This window comes from Syzygium oleosum, unplaced genomic scaffold, assembly GCF_021117445.2.
Source record: "Syzygium oleosum isolate NSW1041296 unplaced genomic scaffold, Sole_v2.1 Sole_v2.03, whole genome shotgun sequence".
Lineage (NCBI taxonomy): Eukaryota > Viridiplantae > Streptophyta > Magnoliopsida > Myrtales > Myrtaceae > Syzygium > Syzygium oleosum.
The window spans coordinates 1,337,974-1,352,329 of NW_026607487.1; the positions used below are offsets into that span (position 1 = coordinate 1,337,974).

Sequence of the window (14,356 nt, forward strand, 5' to 3'; positions counted from 1 at the left end):
AATATCCTTCCTAACCGGTGGAACGAATCGCCTGTTTCCCTGCCATCTGTCTCTTCTCGAGGCGGCGATTATCCTTAATTTGAGCAAATCACTATCCAGAAGTAGTTGCACTTTCCAACTGATCTCGCTCTATCACTTGAGCTCATTCATACACTTCCCCATCATTGCTGATGTTCAGTGAAATCATTAAGTTTCAGAGATCCGACTTCAGTCCGTCTCGGGATTTCTGAACCTTGTCCCGTGGATTCTCAACCAGTTAAATGGACTCCATTTCATATCGTTCCACAGTCATCTGACCCTGGCAGAGCCTCATAAACTCTGCTAGTTTCTTCTCCCTAGCACTTGCCAAGAAATATTTTTCATAAAACTTTTCAGTAAAAACAGCCCAAGTCCGAGCTGTGCCTTCCAGAAAAACCCGATCTTTGGTGACCTTCCACCAATCGCTCGCGTTATCCTGCAACTGGTAAACCGCCAGCGTTAGTTTCTCATGATCAGTACACTCTAGCACCTCAAAAGCCTTCTCGAGCTCCTCTACCCATCTAGGTGCAGCCTCCGGGTCACCTTTTCTAGAAAACTTAGGTGGTTTCAACTTAATAAACTGCTCCACCAACTGATGCATAGGTCTATTGGCAGCCACTTGCCCCTGACCTTGGTTCTCATTAGCAACAGCAACAGCCTCGACGGCTTGGGCAACCGGAGCAGCTCGCTCCTGAGTCTGCCGTTCTATTATATCTCCAATCCGTTCTAGGGTCCTCATGATCGTTTCCATTCTGGGGTCCACAACAGGTCTAACTTCTATACCGGGGTTTGCTGCTACTCCAGCATCAACTTCTAAATTTTACATCGCTCCAGCACCCATTCCAAGATCCTCTACCAGCGCCCCTTCTTGGGACTCTTCCTATTCCCTTTCCTTAGCTGCTCATCGTCACGATTCTACCACTCTACTACCTGCTGTAATTCCACTCAGGAATTAACGGTCTAAACCAACTAGCTCAATCAAATTCTAAGCAGCGAATTAACACGAAAGCTCGCTCAGCAAGCATTTCCCCACTACCCATCACGAAATCACAATCACCAAAGTCTGAACACTTACCTCAGGTCCAGACGCACCTGCAATTCAATTACCACACACAATTGACTTACAAAAACAATCACAACAAACAATCTGGAGACACGTGTAGCTCACACTACCATACAGAGATCTCCCCAATTTCTACCCCAAATCTCTGCTCCTTATCACTCCAAACTTCGATCAGTCCAGATCGAGCTATCCTTGCTCTGATACCAATTCAAACGGGATGTCACGCCCCGAACCCTATCGAGCTCGCGACATCCTCCTCTGGTCGATTTGTGCGACAACCCAGGAATTATCGCCGACCTCATCCTAACGTCAGAGATTTAATTGCGCACACGGAAACCATAAATACCCGGACAAATTCAAACTGGGGAGAATTGGGAGAATATACATTTCCAGTACTCGATCAAACTTATTCCACCATATTTACAATAGAACAAACCTTAGTTTACCAGTACACACATTCCTAAAACCTTCGAAAGTAAGAACAAAAACAGACAACCTGGCATACTAACTTCCAAAAATGTTACCCTTCTGAAACCCATCGGAAACTCTGCCACATCGAACTCCGCGTGCACTGGTATTCCAAAACGTACTGGCGGCGGTGATGGAGGATTCATGATTCCTATCGGGGTTCTGAAATTGTCGGTTGAAACAACCGTGAGAACACTTCTCAGTAAGTTCACCCCTAAACCCAACCTAGGCCATCACGTACCTCCAGACAATTTCACCAAAACACAATCACACACTTATATTCACGCACGCTGAAACATCACATCGCAGGCACATTAAATAATATTACCAGGCTCAATCATGCGCACAACAGTATTCAAACTCAATCATGTCAGATGTAAACACGCGCATGTGCCACTCTCATCCCATTATTCTTTCCATTCTCATTTTCCATTTCCACTCGCCAGTGGCCCGCGTTGAAGTACACGCCTCAGGCATACTGCGACCATTCATTTTCCCACTTTCACTCGCCAGTGACCCGCGTTGAAGTACACGCCTCAGGCACACTGTGACCATTCATTTTCCCACTTTCACTCGCCAGTGACCAGCGTTGAAGTACACGCCTCAGGCACACTGCGACCTCTTTCCACAACACTTCTGGGCCCGCGTAAACGTACACGCCTCAGGCCATGTTTCTTGCCCGCGTAAACGTACACGCCTCAGGCTCAACATCTACCACCTACTGCGCAACCCGCGTAGAAGTTCACGCCTCAGGCTGGCAGTCTTCCGGTAATACCGGGCATCGTCCCGCGTTACAGTACACGCCTCAGGACGGCACAATTTTCCACAATTTCTCATGCCATGCCACCCACCATTCTTTCTTTCTCAAGTACACGCTCAATATGCACCACCATCCACTGGCCCATTACACGCGGCCCGTGCACGCATCAATTAACACGTAAAACATGCTCACTCAGCATTCGACATGGTCAATTTCAACAATTAATTCAATCTGGCCCACGCGTGCACATAATCAAGCACATTTCAATCCATCAAATCACGGTTCAATAAACACACAAGGCCACTCATGGGCCCACAAACACAGCCATGTTCATAGGCATAATTTTGACATTTCCTAGCATATTAAACACCACAATCCAGCCATACTACCACACACCAAACCAACACCATTTGGCCTTAAATCGAGCGCTAAGCTCGCCAATTCCATCCCACAACATCCGACACTCTATTCAGTCTCACTCCAGCCTCGAAACATCCTCATTTCATCCTCGAGTTACCTCATATAACACAAACAAATACTCAATTAAATCAACCCCATCCAGAATAATTCAAACATGCCCAAAACACGTAAATTGCCAATTTTCTCCAACCAAATGGCGTCGGATTAATTCCGGTCCTTCACGGAACTTTCTCGCCATAGTATCTAGGTTCCAAAAATTCAACTTGCGTCCCAATCGGACCATCACAGCTCGGTGAACAGTAATCCACAGCCAGTGAACAGTGATTCGAGGCATATGAACAGTAATTCGCAGCCCCTAATTTTCTGAATTTCCAATAAATATTACCCGAATTAATTCCTAAGGCCCGCCATAAAATTTCCACTCCCTATTCGTACCATTCCGCACCTAATTCCATACTGATTTTGTCCGAAAATTACCCGTCGATACCCAAAGTCCTAAATTAGGTTTAGGCGCGACGTACCCGCGTTGGCTAACTCAGCATACCACATGGTCAATTGAACAATCATTTCAATTGAACCCAAACGTGCACGAATCAAACATATTTACACCAGTCCATTGCACAGATGCACACACAATTCTACCACCACAACTTAATTATAATTAAAACACACGTAAAACATATAAATTTCTATTTTTCTCCCACCAAACGACGCCAAATTGATTCTGATCCTTCATGGGACTTCCTCGCCATTAAATACCGGTTCTAAAAATCTAACTTGCGTCCCGAACCGAGCATCACAACCTTGTGAACAGTAAATCACAGCTCGTGAACAGTGATTCTTAGCTTAAAATTCCCTCAAATCGTCCTCCAAAAATTCCAAATTAATTCCTTAAGGTCCGCCATACATTCCCGGTCTAAAGCCCTAACATTTCGCACCCGCACAAGTCCAATTTCACCCAAAATCAAATTGTTCGGCGATACCCAAAATCCTAAATCGGGATTAGAGTATGACTTACCGCGTTCTAGGCTAAAACGGCTAGAACGGAAAGCGGTGGCGCTCTACGGCGAAGGCGAACAACTCACGGTGGTTTCCGGCTTGCACGGCAGCGGTCCGGCGGCGGCGTGGTCTTGCACGGCCGGAAATGGGTCACGGGAAGAGAGAGAAAGAGAGGGGAAAGAGAGAGAGACGGTGAGGTTGGAGGATGGTGGTGGTGGCGTACAGGGGCGGCAAGGCGGCTAGACGGCGGTCCGGCGTGCGGCGGCGAGCGGCGGTGCCGGTGGTGGGGGAGAAAGAGAGAGAGTATACGGTGGAGGGGAAGGGGACTCACGGAGGAGGGGGAGAAAGAAGAGAGAGGAGAGAGAGAAAGGGAGTCAAGGGTTTAAAAATCAATTTTGACCAACTTTTTGGCAATTTACCAAAATGCCCTTCTCTCACACAACTAACCCTTTATTAATCCCAAGGGTAAAATGGTCACTTCCTCCGTTTCTTGCCCAAATCGAATTTTTCCGAAGGAATTGAGCGCACCAAAAATTCATACGTGACACGTGCAACGTCGTCCTAACGTTCCGTCGTGACTTCCTAATTTTCCGGTGTCCAATTTGGGTAAAATTCCATAATTAAATTCTATTAAACGCAACTCAAGCGTTTCTCGAGCTAACGGGCGGCTTGCTAGGGAAATTCGCTGAATCGACTCATGACTAATATTAAATCGAGTCACGTGCAAGTCCGTTCGGTGCGTGACGACCTCGGTTGTCATTAAAATCGCGAAGATCAATCACTTGATCCGAGGGGTACGATCGTTCGGTATAATTTCAAAATCATTCGTCAAGTCGTTTCGTGGTCCAACGGAATCACCCGCGATCCACTACTAAGACAGTGGCAAACTGACCCCTAACTATCCTTGGATCGGCCAACAGTGGCTCAAAATATCACTAACGCGATTTAATGATCGAAATCCATTCACGATCGAATTTTCTTTAGTCGCGCGAATTTAATTCCCCTATTAGCCTTTCCCTAATGGTTAGCATTCCCGGGAATGATTAGTTCCGGGCGAGAACTGACTACGAGTACATTCATAAAATCCAGTATTTCATAAATCCCAAATGAACTAATTTTTCAGGATGTCACACTGTCCCACTTAGGCGGCCCGATTCGACATGGGGATTTTTGGGTCATACTCTTTTGGTATTAGATATTGGCCGAGATAAAGACCTTGTAACCAGCTTTTGTTGGCCTTTCGTTTTTTATGGCTGCTTTGAGGCTATGTTCTTCTCTTAACGGAGGGCCGCGTCGACTCTTTCTCTTGCTTGGCTTTAGGGTATGGCATGTTTTGTTATTTGATTCGGTAGTTTTCCTAGGTGTTTGTTCTGTTCTTATGTGAAAGGTGTTGAATGGGTTTACATGGATTATGTGAAGGTGAAAAAAAGCAAGAACCTCTGTCAGGTTAAAAGGATAAGGAAAAAGGGCACATGGGGACGAGGGGAAAATTACTAATTCAGTCCTCAACCTAACACATGGGCGAGCTCGCCCAGCTCCGGCGAGGCGGAGCTTGCCTTGGCTGGGCGAGCTCCACCCTCGCCCGAGCTGGGCGAGGCGGAGCTCGCCATGGCTGGGCGAGGCGGAGCTCGCCTTGGCTGGGCAAGCTCCGCCCTCGCCCAGCGGCGGCGAGGGCCCAGCTCGCCTCGCCGGAGCTGGGCCTCGCCGGCGAGCCTGCCCCCTGGCTGGACAGGCCAGGGGGAGAAGGAAAAGAAAAAAAAAAGAAAAAAGAAAAAAAATTCGAAAATAATAATAAAAAAAATATTAAAATATTGCCACGTGGACGCCGGCCGGCGGCCACGTCAGCGTCGGCAGGCCAAAAGGACTGAATTGGCTGATTTGCAAAAGGTTTAGGACTGAATTGGCCAAATTAAAAGGTTTAGGACCGAATTGGCACAAATACAATAGATTGTGGACTGAATTGGTAATTTTTCCTGGGGACGAGAGAAAATCTTCCTCGGAGTGACTCTGTTTACTAATAGGGAATGCAAACAGGGAAAACTACCAATTGTCTCCGCCATGAACGTTTATCTCGTGTCCCTGCTTGGGACATCCTTCTAGCGCACCTATATGCCGACATGTCCCCAATTTTGGAGCACCGACGAGAAATGAACGTTCCTAGGGAAAGTACAGGGACGCCACTTAAATGTCCCACAACAATGGCGTTTTTCGCAACTCACCGTTTGATTCTTGCCAACGTCAGACATGGAGAAAGTTGTGGGAGACCTCGGAAAATGTCCTCGGTAGCGCAGGGATGTGCAAAATACGTCTCTGTCCTGCACAACAAAAGCCTCAATTTACAACATTCCCTGAGTGAACGTCAACGTCGTTGGAACTTTTCCATTTCTATGACTCAGCCGCCTAGGAAACAAAATGAAGAAAGGATATGTCGGAATAGTTCTCTTACTCGCAATAGACGGAGCATATGAAAGAGTCGAATTGCACTATTTTGACAAGTTTCAAGACATTATTATGCTATGTGAAACTTTTAATCGTGCGGTAAATAGCAAAGTCATACCGAAAATATGACCCATCGTCGGATCAGGATGACCTCCTGCGACCTTGTCGTAAAGACAGAATAACACAAGCAACAGAGTTGCAATCCTCTTGAAAGAACTCATCTTTTCGTTTCTCTTTTTCTCAGTTCTCTGTTATCTTTCTTTGTAGAGAAGTTGCGGAATGTTGAAGGCTCGGTCCATGTTATATATAAGATGGTCTTGTTACTGTCTTTGTTCTTTGTTTCTGTCCTTTGCCCAGTGGTAACGACTGCCATTCTTAGAAATGACGAAGGAATCTACACTATCTAGTTTTTGTCACACAATCCCAATTCTACACTATCTAATTTTTTACTTTGTATAAGCACATGTTTTTATCCATTCGCTCAGCAGATTCTTTGTTTGTGTAAATATTACTTTGTGGAGTTCGCTCTTCCAAGTTCTTCCAATCACTAACAATTAGGGTATTCTCACACGTGAAAACTAAGGAAATCTGCAAATGACCCTCTTTTGACAATAGGTGCCAATTCGTAAAATTATTTCTCCCTCCGCCATAGCTTCCCTTTTGCAAAGTCAAAAAATGGTAGACACTCCCAAAATCGGATCAAATTAGTGCCGTCAAATGGGTGGGTGGGTTGGATCGGGTCGAAAATGGTTGAACCCAAATTGAGTAATTTATATGTAGCACAAATTTAGTAACTGATAGCTGACCCGACCTCTATTACAAAAATAATTTCACTTTTAATTTAATCTATGAAATTTTGTATCCATCTAGTTAACCCACGCTAAAGAATTGATTTTTAGCAGGTGTGTGCAAAAGAACTAGGAACTGCCTGGAATTGGACCGAACCGGCCTAGAACCAGCGATTCCCATAGGGATTGGTCCAGTTTGCATTGAACCGGTGAATCGGTAAGTACCGGTCTGGTTCCTAGTTCCAATGAACCGGTAAGTACCGGTCTGGTTCCTCGTTCCAAGTGTGGTACTGCCCACTCAGACTGAGCTGGCGTGCTTTGGCCTGTTGGCTGACTTTAATTTTCTTGATAATTTATAGACTTTCTAATATGTTTTTGGATGGAAGACAAATTTTCGGAAAAGCTCTTTGCCTTTGAAAGCCATTAGCTGCATTCACGGGCTAACTTCCTGCTATATGAATTAGTAACTGATGATCATTCTCCTTGAAGTAGTGCTTCCAGCGACGGGAAATCTTCGGCCCCCTGAGAACATAGAGAGCAGTTTCAAGACAAACACCTGCTCAGGATTTTTATTAATTATGAAAGTGGATAACTTTTGGAGCCAAAACACAATTCCTTTGTAGTGATTGTGGACCGGCTCCATGGACCCGATCCGGAACCATGGAACCAACGGATGGTTCTTGATTTCCATTTTGTGGAACCAATCCTCAGTGGGCAGTTCCCGATTTTAGGGTGTGAATTGCGCATCTTGAAACCGATTACCCCTAATTTTCAATATTGCATATAATTTTCAATTTTTGTATTGATTCATAATAAAAAATAATTGAAAGTTAGTACTTGACAATGAATTTACAAAATCACAGCAACAAATAATGTTGATGAATTGAAATTTTTAATTAAATAGAAGTAAGATATTAAATAAGACGATTCATGCTGACCATAGATTGCAATAATAAGAACTATGATTAAAATAATACATAAAAATAATATTGACACTTGATTTTTGTCAACAATTCAAAGGTCCATTCTTGTAAAGCACAAAAATAACAATTAGCAAGCTAATAGCAAAAAGAGAAAACTAATAAATAAATAAATAAATAAATAAAATATGAGTAAAAAATGAAATGAATAAAGAGCAATAGTAATAGAAGGGGGGATTCAAATTCTGATTTGGGTCCAATTGGCACGGCCCACAAGAGAAGCCTTAGGCTGCATTTTGTTTAGCATTTGGGAATAGGACTTTAGTCCAAATGCTTTTCATGAAAAGCAAAGACTATTTGGTAAACTATAATCGAAAAGTGCGTTGAAAAGAAACTTTGAGAGAAATGCCGTTTGGTGAAAACACCTTTGAAAAGTCCTTTGTTGTGACTAATTTAAGCTTTAATTTTTAATTTGTTTAAAATAACAATGATCACAACTTTTACAGTTTGAATGTTGAGAACAATGTAAAAGATACATATTAAAAAAAATTAACTAGTATCTCAAGTCAACATAGGTGGCCTCTTACCATTTGGATACATAAACATGGTATACCTCAATAAAGATCACTGGAAATACATTGATTATGTTATATCAATATTCAGGTCAGACAGCTGCAAATGAACTTGGCACTAGAACAATCCACTTAAGAACAAGGGCTCGACTATACAAATTTCGTGTGTTGATTGAGCAATCGCCATGGTTCAAAATCCAAGATCAAAACTGGGACACTCAGCCTTCACTTTCAATGCAATCCTATCTCCTTCGGGGGTCTTCCTTTCATGATATTTCTTCGACTTTTGAGTTAATTGCGCAGTATACAAGACATGCCCATCTATATCAAATGGAATATCACGTCCACTGCAGTGCTGAGACAACAATAACAAACTTGTGAATCTACGTTAAGCTCTTCATGTGTATATATTACTTAGATAAAAATTCCTTATAAAATTAAAATATTAAATTAGCTCGATAAAAAAGTTGGTAAATAAAGTAAAAAACGTAAAAATGAACCTGTAGATTGAAATATTTATAAAAAACTAAAAAAATGTGCATGTGTTGCGACGATACATATTGTGAATGCGACGACACGATAATCTGTATCATTCAAGAGGATTAGTCTCGGCAAAGGTGTGTTTACCCACATTGACCAAATAAAGGCCGGCAATACTAGTCACTGTAAGAGGCTCTGAGTAGAATACGTGGTAAAAACTAAAGAGAGCCCCATGTAAAATGAATATTGGCGGGCACAAGTATTCTTATGCCTTTGAACTTAAATTTAGGTAGGCTTCCGCAATTTATGTCCAAAGTATTGATTATTAGATTTTTATTAGAAATATCGACAATGTAAAATACCTTTTTTTAATTGACCGTGAAAAGGGAACATTTATATCCAGGTTAAATGAATATAGTTGCTGATATTAAAACTTATATACGTGTTGGTATTATAGCTCTATTTGCATTGATATTATTTCGTACCGACAATATATCAAATAACAGTGTTTAATTAAAGAGAATAACAGTTTTGGAAACCAGATGTTGTAGATTCCCACAAGAAGAAAAAAGTCTGTAATGGGTTATCTTTATTTATTTGGTGTAAGTTGAAGGCCGAGCTGAAATAGGTTGAGAATGGATTTGTTATAAACCCATTAAGGCTCCGTTCGTTTGGCGGAAAATATTCTCCTTTTGAAAAATATTTTCCAGGAAGTCATTTTCCTGGAAAATGTTTTCCCGGAACATAATTTTCCGGTGTTCGGCGACCAATATGAAAAAGTTTCGGAAAATATTTTTCGCCGGCGACCGGCGGCGGTGGCAAGCGACCGACGGCCAATGTCCGGCGTCCGGCGGCGGCGGCCGCGACTGGCGGCGGCTAGTGACCTTAGTGAAGAAGAAGAAGAAGCAGCTCCAGAAAATGATTTGCGCTTTTGAAGAAGCGAAAGTCATTTTCCGTAGACTTAGGCTATTTTGTGAGGGGGGGAAGGAAAATATTTTCCCACGGAAAACGTTTTCCGCCCCCCGAACACCGGAAAACCCGGAAAATATTTTCCGGGAGAATTTTTTCCTCCAAACGAACGGAGCCTAAAATTAATATATTTTGGTCTTTTTATTATACATTATGATTCATATTTCAAATTTGAGGTGACTCATATATAACCCATTACAATAAATCCGAGCTCTTACTAGAGTTTATATACAAGGAGAAATTTATAAGATGATTTGTTAACATGTATCGGACATATTTTAGCAGCAACTTAAAAATTACTCTCAACCTTTTTTTTTAAAAAAAAAAAGGAGGGGTCCACCTTAGGATTGGAGAAGGTGCACAAATTTATCCCTAAAAAAGGGGGGCCCCACCTTAGGATTTTGAAAATTACTCTCAGTGCGCTTGTTCATCTCTTCCTTTGTCAAGTTCTTGTGGGAGTGCAGGTGCTATTTCGCAACCCCCTATTAGAGTCCCTTCAAAATCGCCTGAAGAAAGGGAAAAACAAAATTATCGTGTTATTTTGAAAAGGAAGGAAAAAATGGAGAAATAAGGGACGGAATTATTATTATTTTATATAAATAAAGCTAAAGGCAAATACAAAAATTTGCCAATAGACATGCGCCCTGCTGATAAAGGGATTAAGGGGGATGGAGATGTTAGTATCATAGGTACGGGATTCGACTCACACGCTCTGTAAGAGATAGAACAAAGTCAAAGAGAGAGGAGAGTTAGAGATAGAATAGACAAAAAAAAATAAAAAAATTTAAGTGGGTAGCAAGAGACATATAAAAATAAAAAAAATAAAAAAGGACAAAAAGAAAAGAACTCAATTCTGGTTTACAATAAGGGAAAGTAGAGAACTCAATTCGTTTGACTTTAGAATCCATCCAGCACTAGGACTCTTTACACAAACCCAATAGTACTTGAATTCCGGTTTGTTATCCGACCGAACTTTCTCTCGCGCTTCTTCTTCTTCTTCTTCTTCTTCTTCTTCTTCTCTCTCTATATGGCCTGATTATATGTAGAGCTCCTTCAATCGACTAAACATTCATGTGTTTCACCTTTTGATTGAGTGGGGTTATTTCTTTGGCTCTCTTGCGAGGGCTTTTGGAGGGTTTTGTAGCCATTAAACTTCCTGTTCTTTTTGTGATTCTCTTTTTGGCCATTCAAGTGAACAGAAAACATGGCGAGTAACGGAGGCGAGGATGAATTCTTGGACTTGTGGAGTGATATAGATTTCCCGTCTCTTGAGCAGCTCCTCCAAGCTGAGGATTTTCCCATGGCCGAACCTTCGAATGGTGGTGATGGTCATCAGGGTGTTTCCGGGGTTCAGGGTAACAATGCACAGGCCCCGGATCTGCAGGGTGCTCAAACAGCAGTTGCGACGCAACACGCACAGGTTCTCTCTCTCTGGGGTGTTTATCTTTTTGCTTATAGTTTGATTCATTCCTCTCATTATAGGAAGAGGACCGTAGAAAGAAGGCAAAAGTATCAGGTTTCAAACAGATATGAATGAGGATTTTTAAGGACGTAATAGTTAATTAGATTTTCAAGAAGATATATTTGGAATATGTAGGGTTTGACTGCTAGCTAGTTACGTTCTTCGCATCATGATGTGGCTCTGAAATTTTGATTTACTGCAAGTGAAAGATATAACGAGTTACAGTGCCCGTGCATGCTTGACCGTGCATGGCATATGTACGTGCACTTGGTACTTGATAACAGGAGGACTTTTCTTTTTCAATGACACGATCTGCGACTTGTTCAGGACGATTCCAACGGAACTCTCGATTCTTTGACCGTGCTTAACCTGGAATCGCATAAGACACTTTATATGCTCAAGAAAACTGAAGCCATACTTTCTGATGGACAAGTCGATCGTCGAACATGTGAAGGGCGCGGGCTTCAGAAGTTCAAGGCCACAAGTGAACCGTTTAGTGTCCTCAGGATTGGCAATTACGAGGTATTTTTTACATTATATGCATATGTGAACATGTATGTATAGATATATCCATTCTGTCGTCAAATCGGATTTCCTCTTTTGGAATTGTCCCGTGGTTTTCATGTGGAAGTATGTGCAGGTAAGACCTCGATACCCGTCTGATCTGATAGCGAAGTGGTACTACACGAGGGAACGGCTGAATTGGGAGATACTCGAAAACGGTCTAAAGAAGAAGATTGAAATAAGCTGGAAGGATATTTCAGCGATAAGAGTTGAATACGGGGGCAACGTGGAACTTCTCGAAATCGAGGTGTAACCCTTAACCTTAAATTTTGGTTGTGCCAAATTTCTTTTCCATAATGTAGATTCAACAATGGTTTCATCAAGTCATCTTCTTTGTCCTTTCCATGTTCCTATACTTGTGTAAGAAAGGTATCAAATCGCTACCTTCTCAACTTCTTGTCATAAGCTTTACATTGCCATGTTAGAAACTTCATGGTCAGATCATCTACTATAAATGTGCAGAGCTCTAGCTCACACAAAACAACAGATCGGCTTTACTGTTTCAACGGTTACTTGATATATACACTCTGTAGCCTGTGCTAATATATCAAGCTTACTTTCAGTTATCCAAGCCGCCTCATTTCTATTGCGAGACCGAAGTGCGCCCCAAAAAGCATACCTCATGGAAGCCGAGTTACGATTTCACTGATTGTCAAGCTTGCACTTACAGGTACATCATGTCATCCTGATCAAAATCGGGCAACCTCTTGATCACCTTCCATTATTACATACCCGTTTTGACTTAGAAAAAGATCGGATGATATGAACGCCTTTAATTAATCTCTAGTTTAATAGCAAATTACCACTGTGTATATGGTGATTTATATTGTTTTTTTGTTCCCTTATAAGGAGGCACCATCTTGAATTTCCTAAAGGCACGCTAGACAGAAACATGGAGCCACTCTTCTTCTTGGACTCACGTTTGAGGGAATTGAGCAGGAGGCCATTCCCAAGTTCAGAAAGTCCGTTCTTTGTGGGTTATATTACTGAGGCACCGCAATCCGCACCACCATTATTCAACTCTGAACTCATTCAACTTCACCATCATCTTCATCATCAGCTTCCTCCTAGCCATTCAAGTGTTCCTGCACGCTTGGCCAATGATGAACTGATGATTTTGATTCAAGCATACCAGAGACGATCGGCAAATCATCTAATGCCTTCTCTTGAAAATTCACCCGGTTCACAAGTCTCTGGTAAATTCCCATTCGTCTTATATTGATGACCAAATAAAATATTAGATCTTATTTCATTTGTGGCAAGATGACAGCGGAGAGTGCGATCACTAAGTTACAAAACGGTGCATTGTATGCAACAGATATGCTCTTATTTTTTGCATGCTTTTTTTTTTTAATATCTAACCATAGCAAATTCTAAAACCAGATTATGGTTATGCACCACTTCCGTCATTCCCGAGAAATGGAACAATCTTCAATGGACCACCGGGAGAACAAATTGTAGCGCCATCGAGTTATAATTCTGGCACAAGCCACGGACACCAGGGATATCATCACAACAACAACCCAACAAACATGATGATGGCCAGCAATTCGAGTGCTGATATGAACGTTGCGCATCACACTAATACTTGGAACAATCAAGGAATCTTCAATCAGGACATGGGGCATCATTCAGGACTGGCTTCATCATCGAATGCCCCTGCAATGGACGTTCCTTCGATCTCATGCTATTGCCCTGTAACAAATTATTATGCAGGCCAGGGATCAAATGAGGGATATAACAGCAACAATGTGCCATGCATGAATGACACCAATCCCCATCATGCTGATGCTATCTACCCAGAGCTTGAGTCTAACCATGATGATCAACAGTTCATGGTAGATTACAATACAACCAATTTCTGGGGTGACAAGCCACCCCAATTCATGCCTTAGAAGATAGCGAGCCATACAATTACATTGGTTTTCCTCCATTTCACTGCTTGTTCTGCTGAACCTTTTATGTCTGATAAATTCTTCTTTTTCAATGTTAGGGACTAGAATTTTATCCCCAATCATGATGATGGAAAGCTTTTCTCGTGTTTTAGTGGATGAACACGTCCAACTTTTGCATTATATATTGTAAATAAAGATATGCTAATAACAATAATAACTAAAGAAACAAAAGTTCTCGATCATGCTTCATTATGGAGAACATGAACTACAAAAATTACCTTGCATATGTATCTATTTTTAGTGCATGAAAATCCAACACATGCAATATATCAACCTCTTTCTTTCGTGTATAAATATACAACATGGATTCTGACAATGAGTTTGACTCTCATGTAAATACGAATGAGTTATCCTTTCTACAAGGGAAAATCTTTACTTGTTAAGCGAGAGGATAGAGAGTTGCAAGTTCTCTATTACTATGAAACTCATGAATCTTCACTTGTTAAACGAGTCATTGGGCAAATCTTTATTTGTGTTTC

At 41.9% G+C, this 14,356-nt stretch overlaps 2 protein-coding genes across 2 annotated transcripts in view; one reads left to right on the top strand and one right to left on the bottom strand.

The window, feature by feature from the left end:
• Positions 1–256: 256 nt before the first annotated feature.
• LOC130137597 (uncharacterized) lies at positions 257–757 on the bottom strand. Its single transcript, XM_056309241.1, has one exon. It carries the CDS (start codon positions 755–757, stop codon positions 257–259), a length of 501 nt encoding a protein of 166 aa, XP_056165216.1.
• A 10,910-nt stretch (positions 758–11,667) lies between these two features.
• The window catches only part of LOC130137598 (uncharacterized), a 33,809-nt gene continuing 31,120 nt past the window's right edge, over positions 11,668–14,356 (top strand). Inside the window, exons 1-3 of the mRNA XM_056309242.1 lie at positions 11,668–11,880; positions 11,999–12,169; positions 12,486–12,592. Coding sequence (XP_056165217.1) covers positions 11,752–11,880; positions 11,999–12,169; positions 12,486–12,592 — 407 coding nt within the window. The 5' untranslated portion in view covers positions 11,668–11,751. The remainder of the gene's footprint in view (positions 11,881–11,998; positions 12,170–12,485; positions 12,593–14,356) is intronic.

What these genes read in the sequence shown, in the direction of transcription:
- LOC130137597 (XM_056309241.1), bottom strand. Translation starts at nt 757, where the DNA reads ATGAGGACCCTAGAACGGATTGGAGATATAATAGAACGGCAGACTCAG.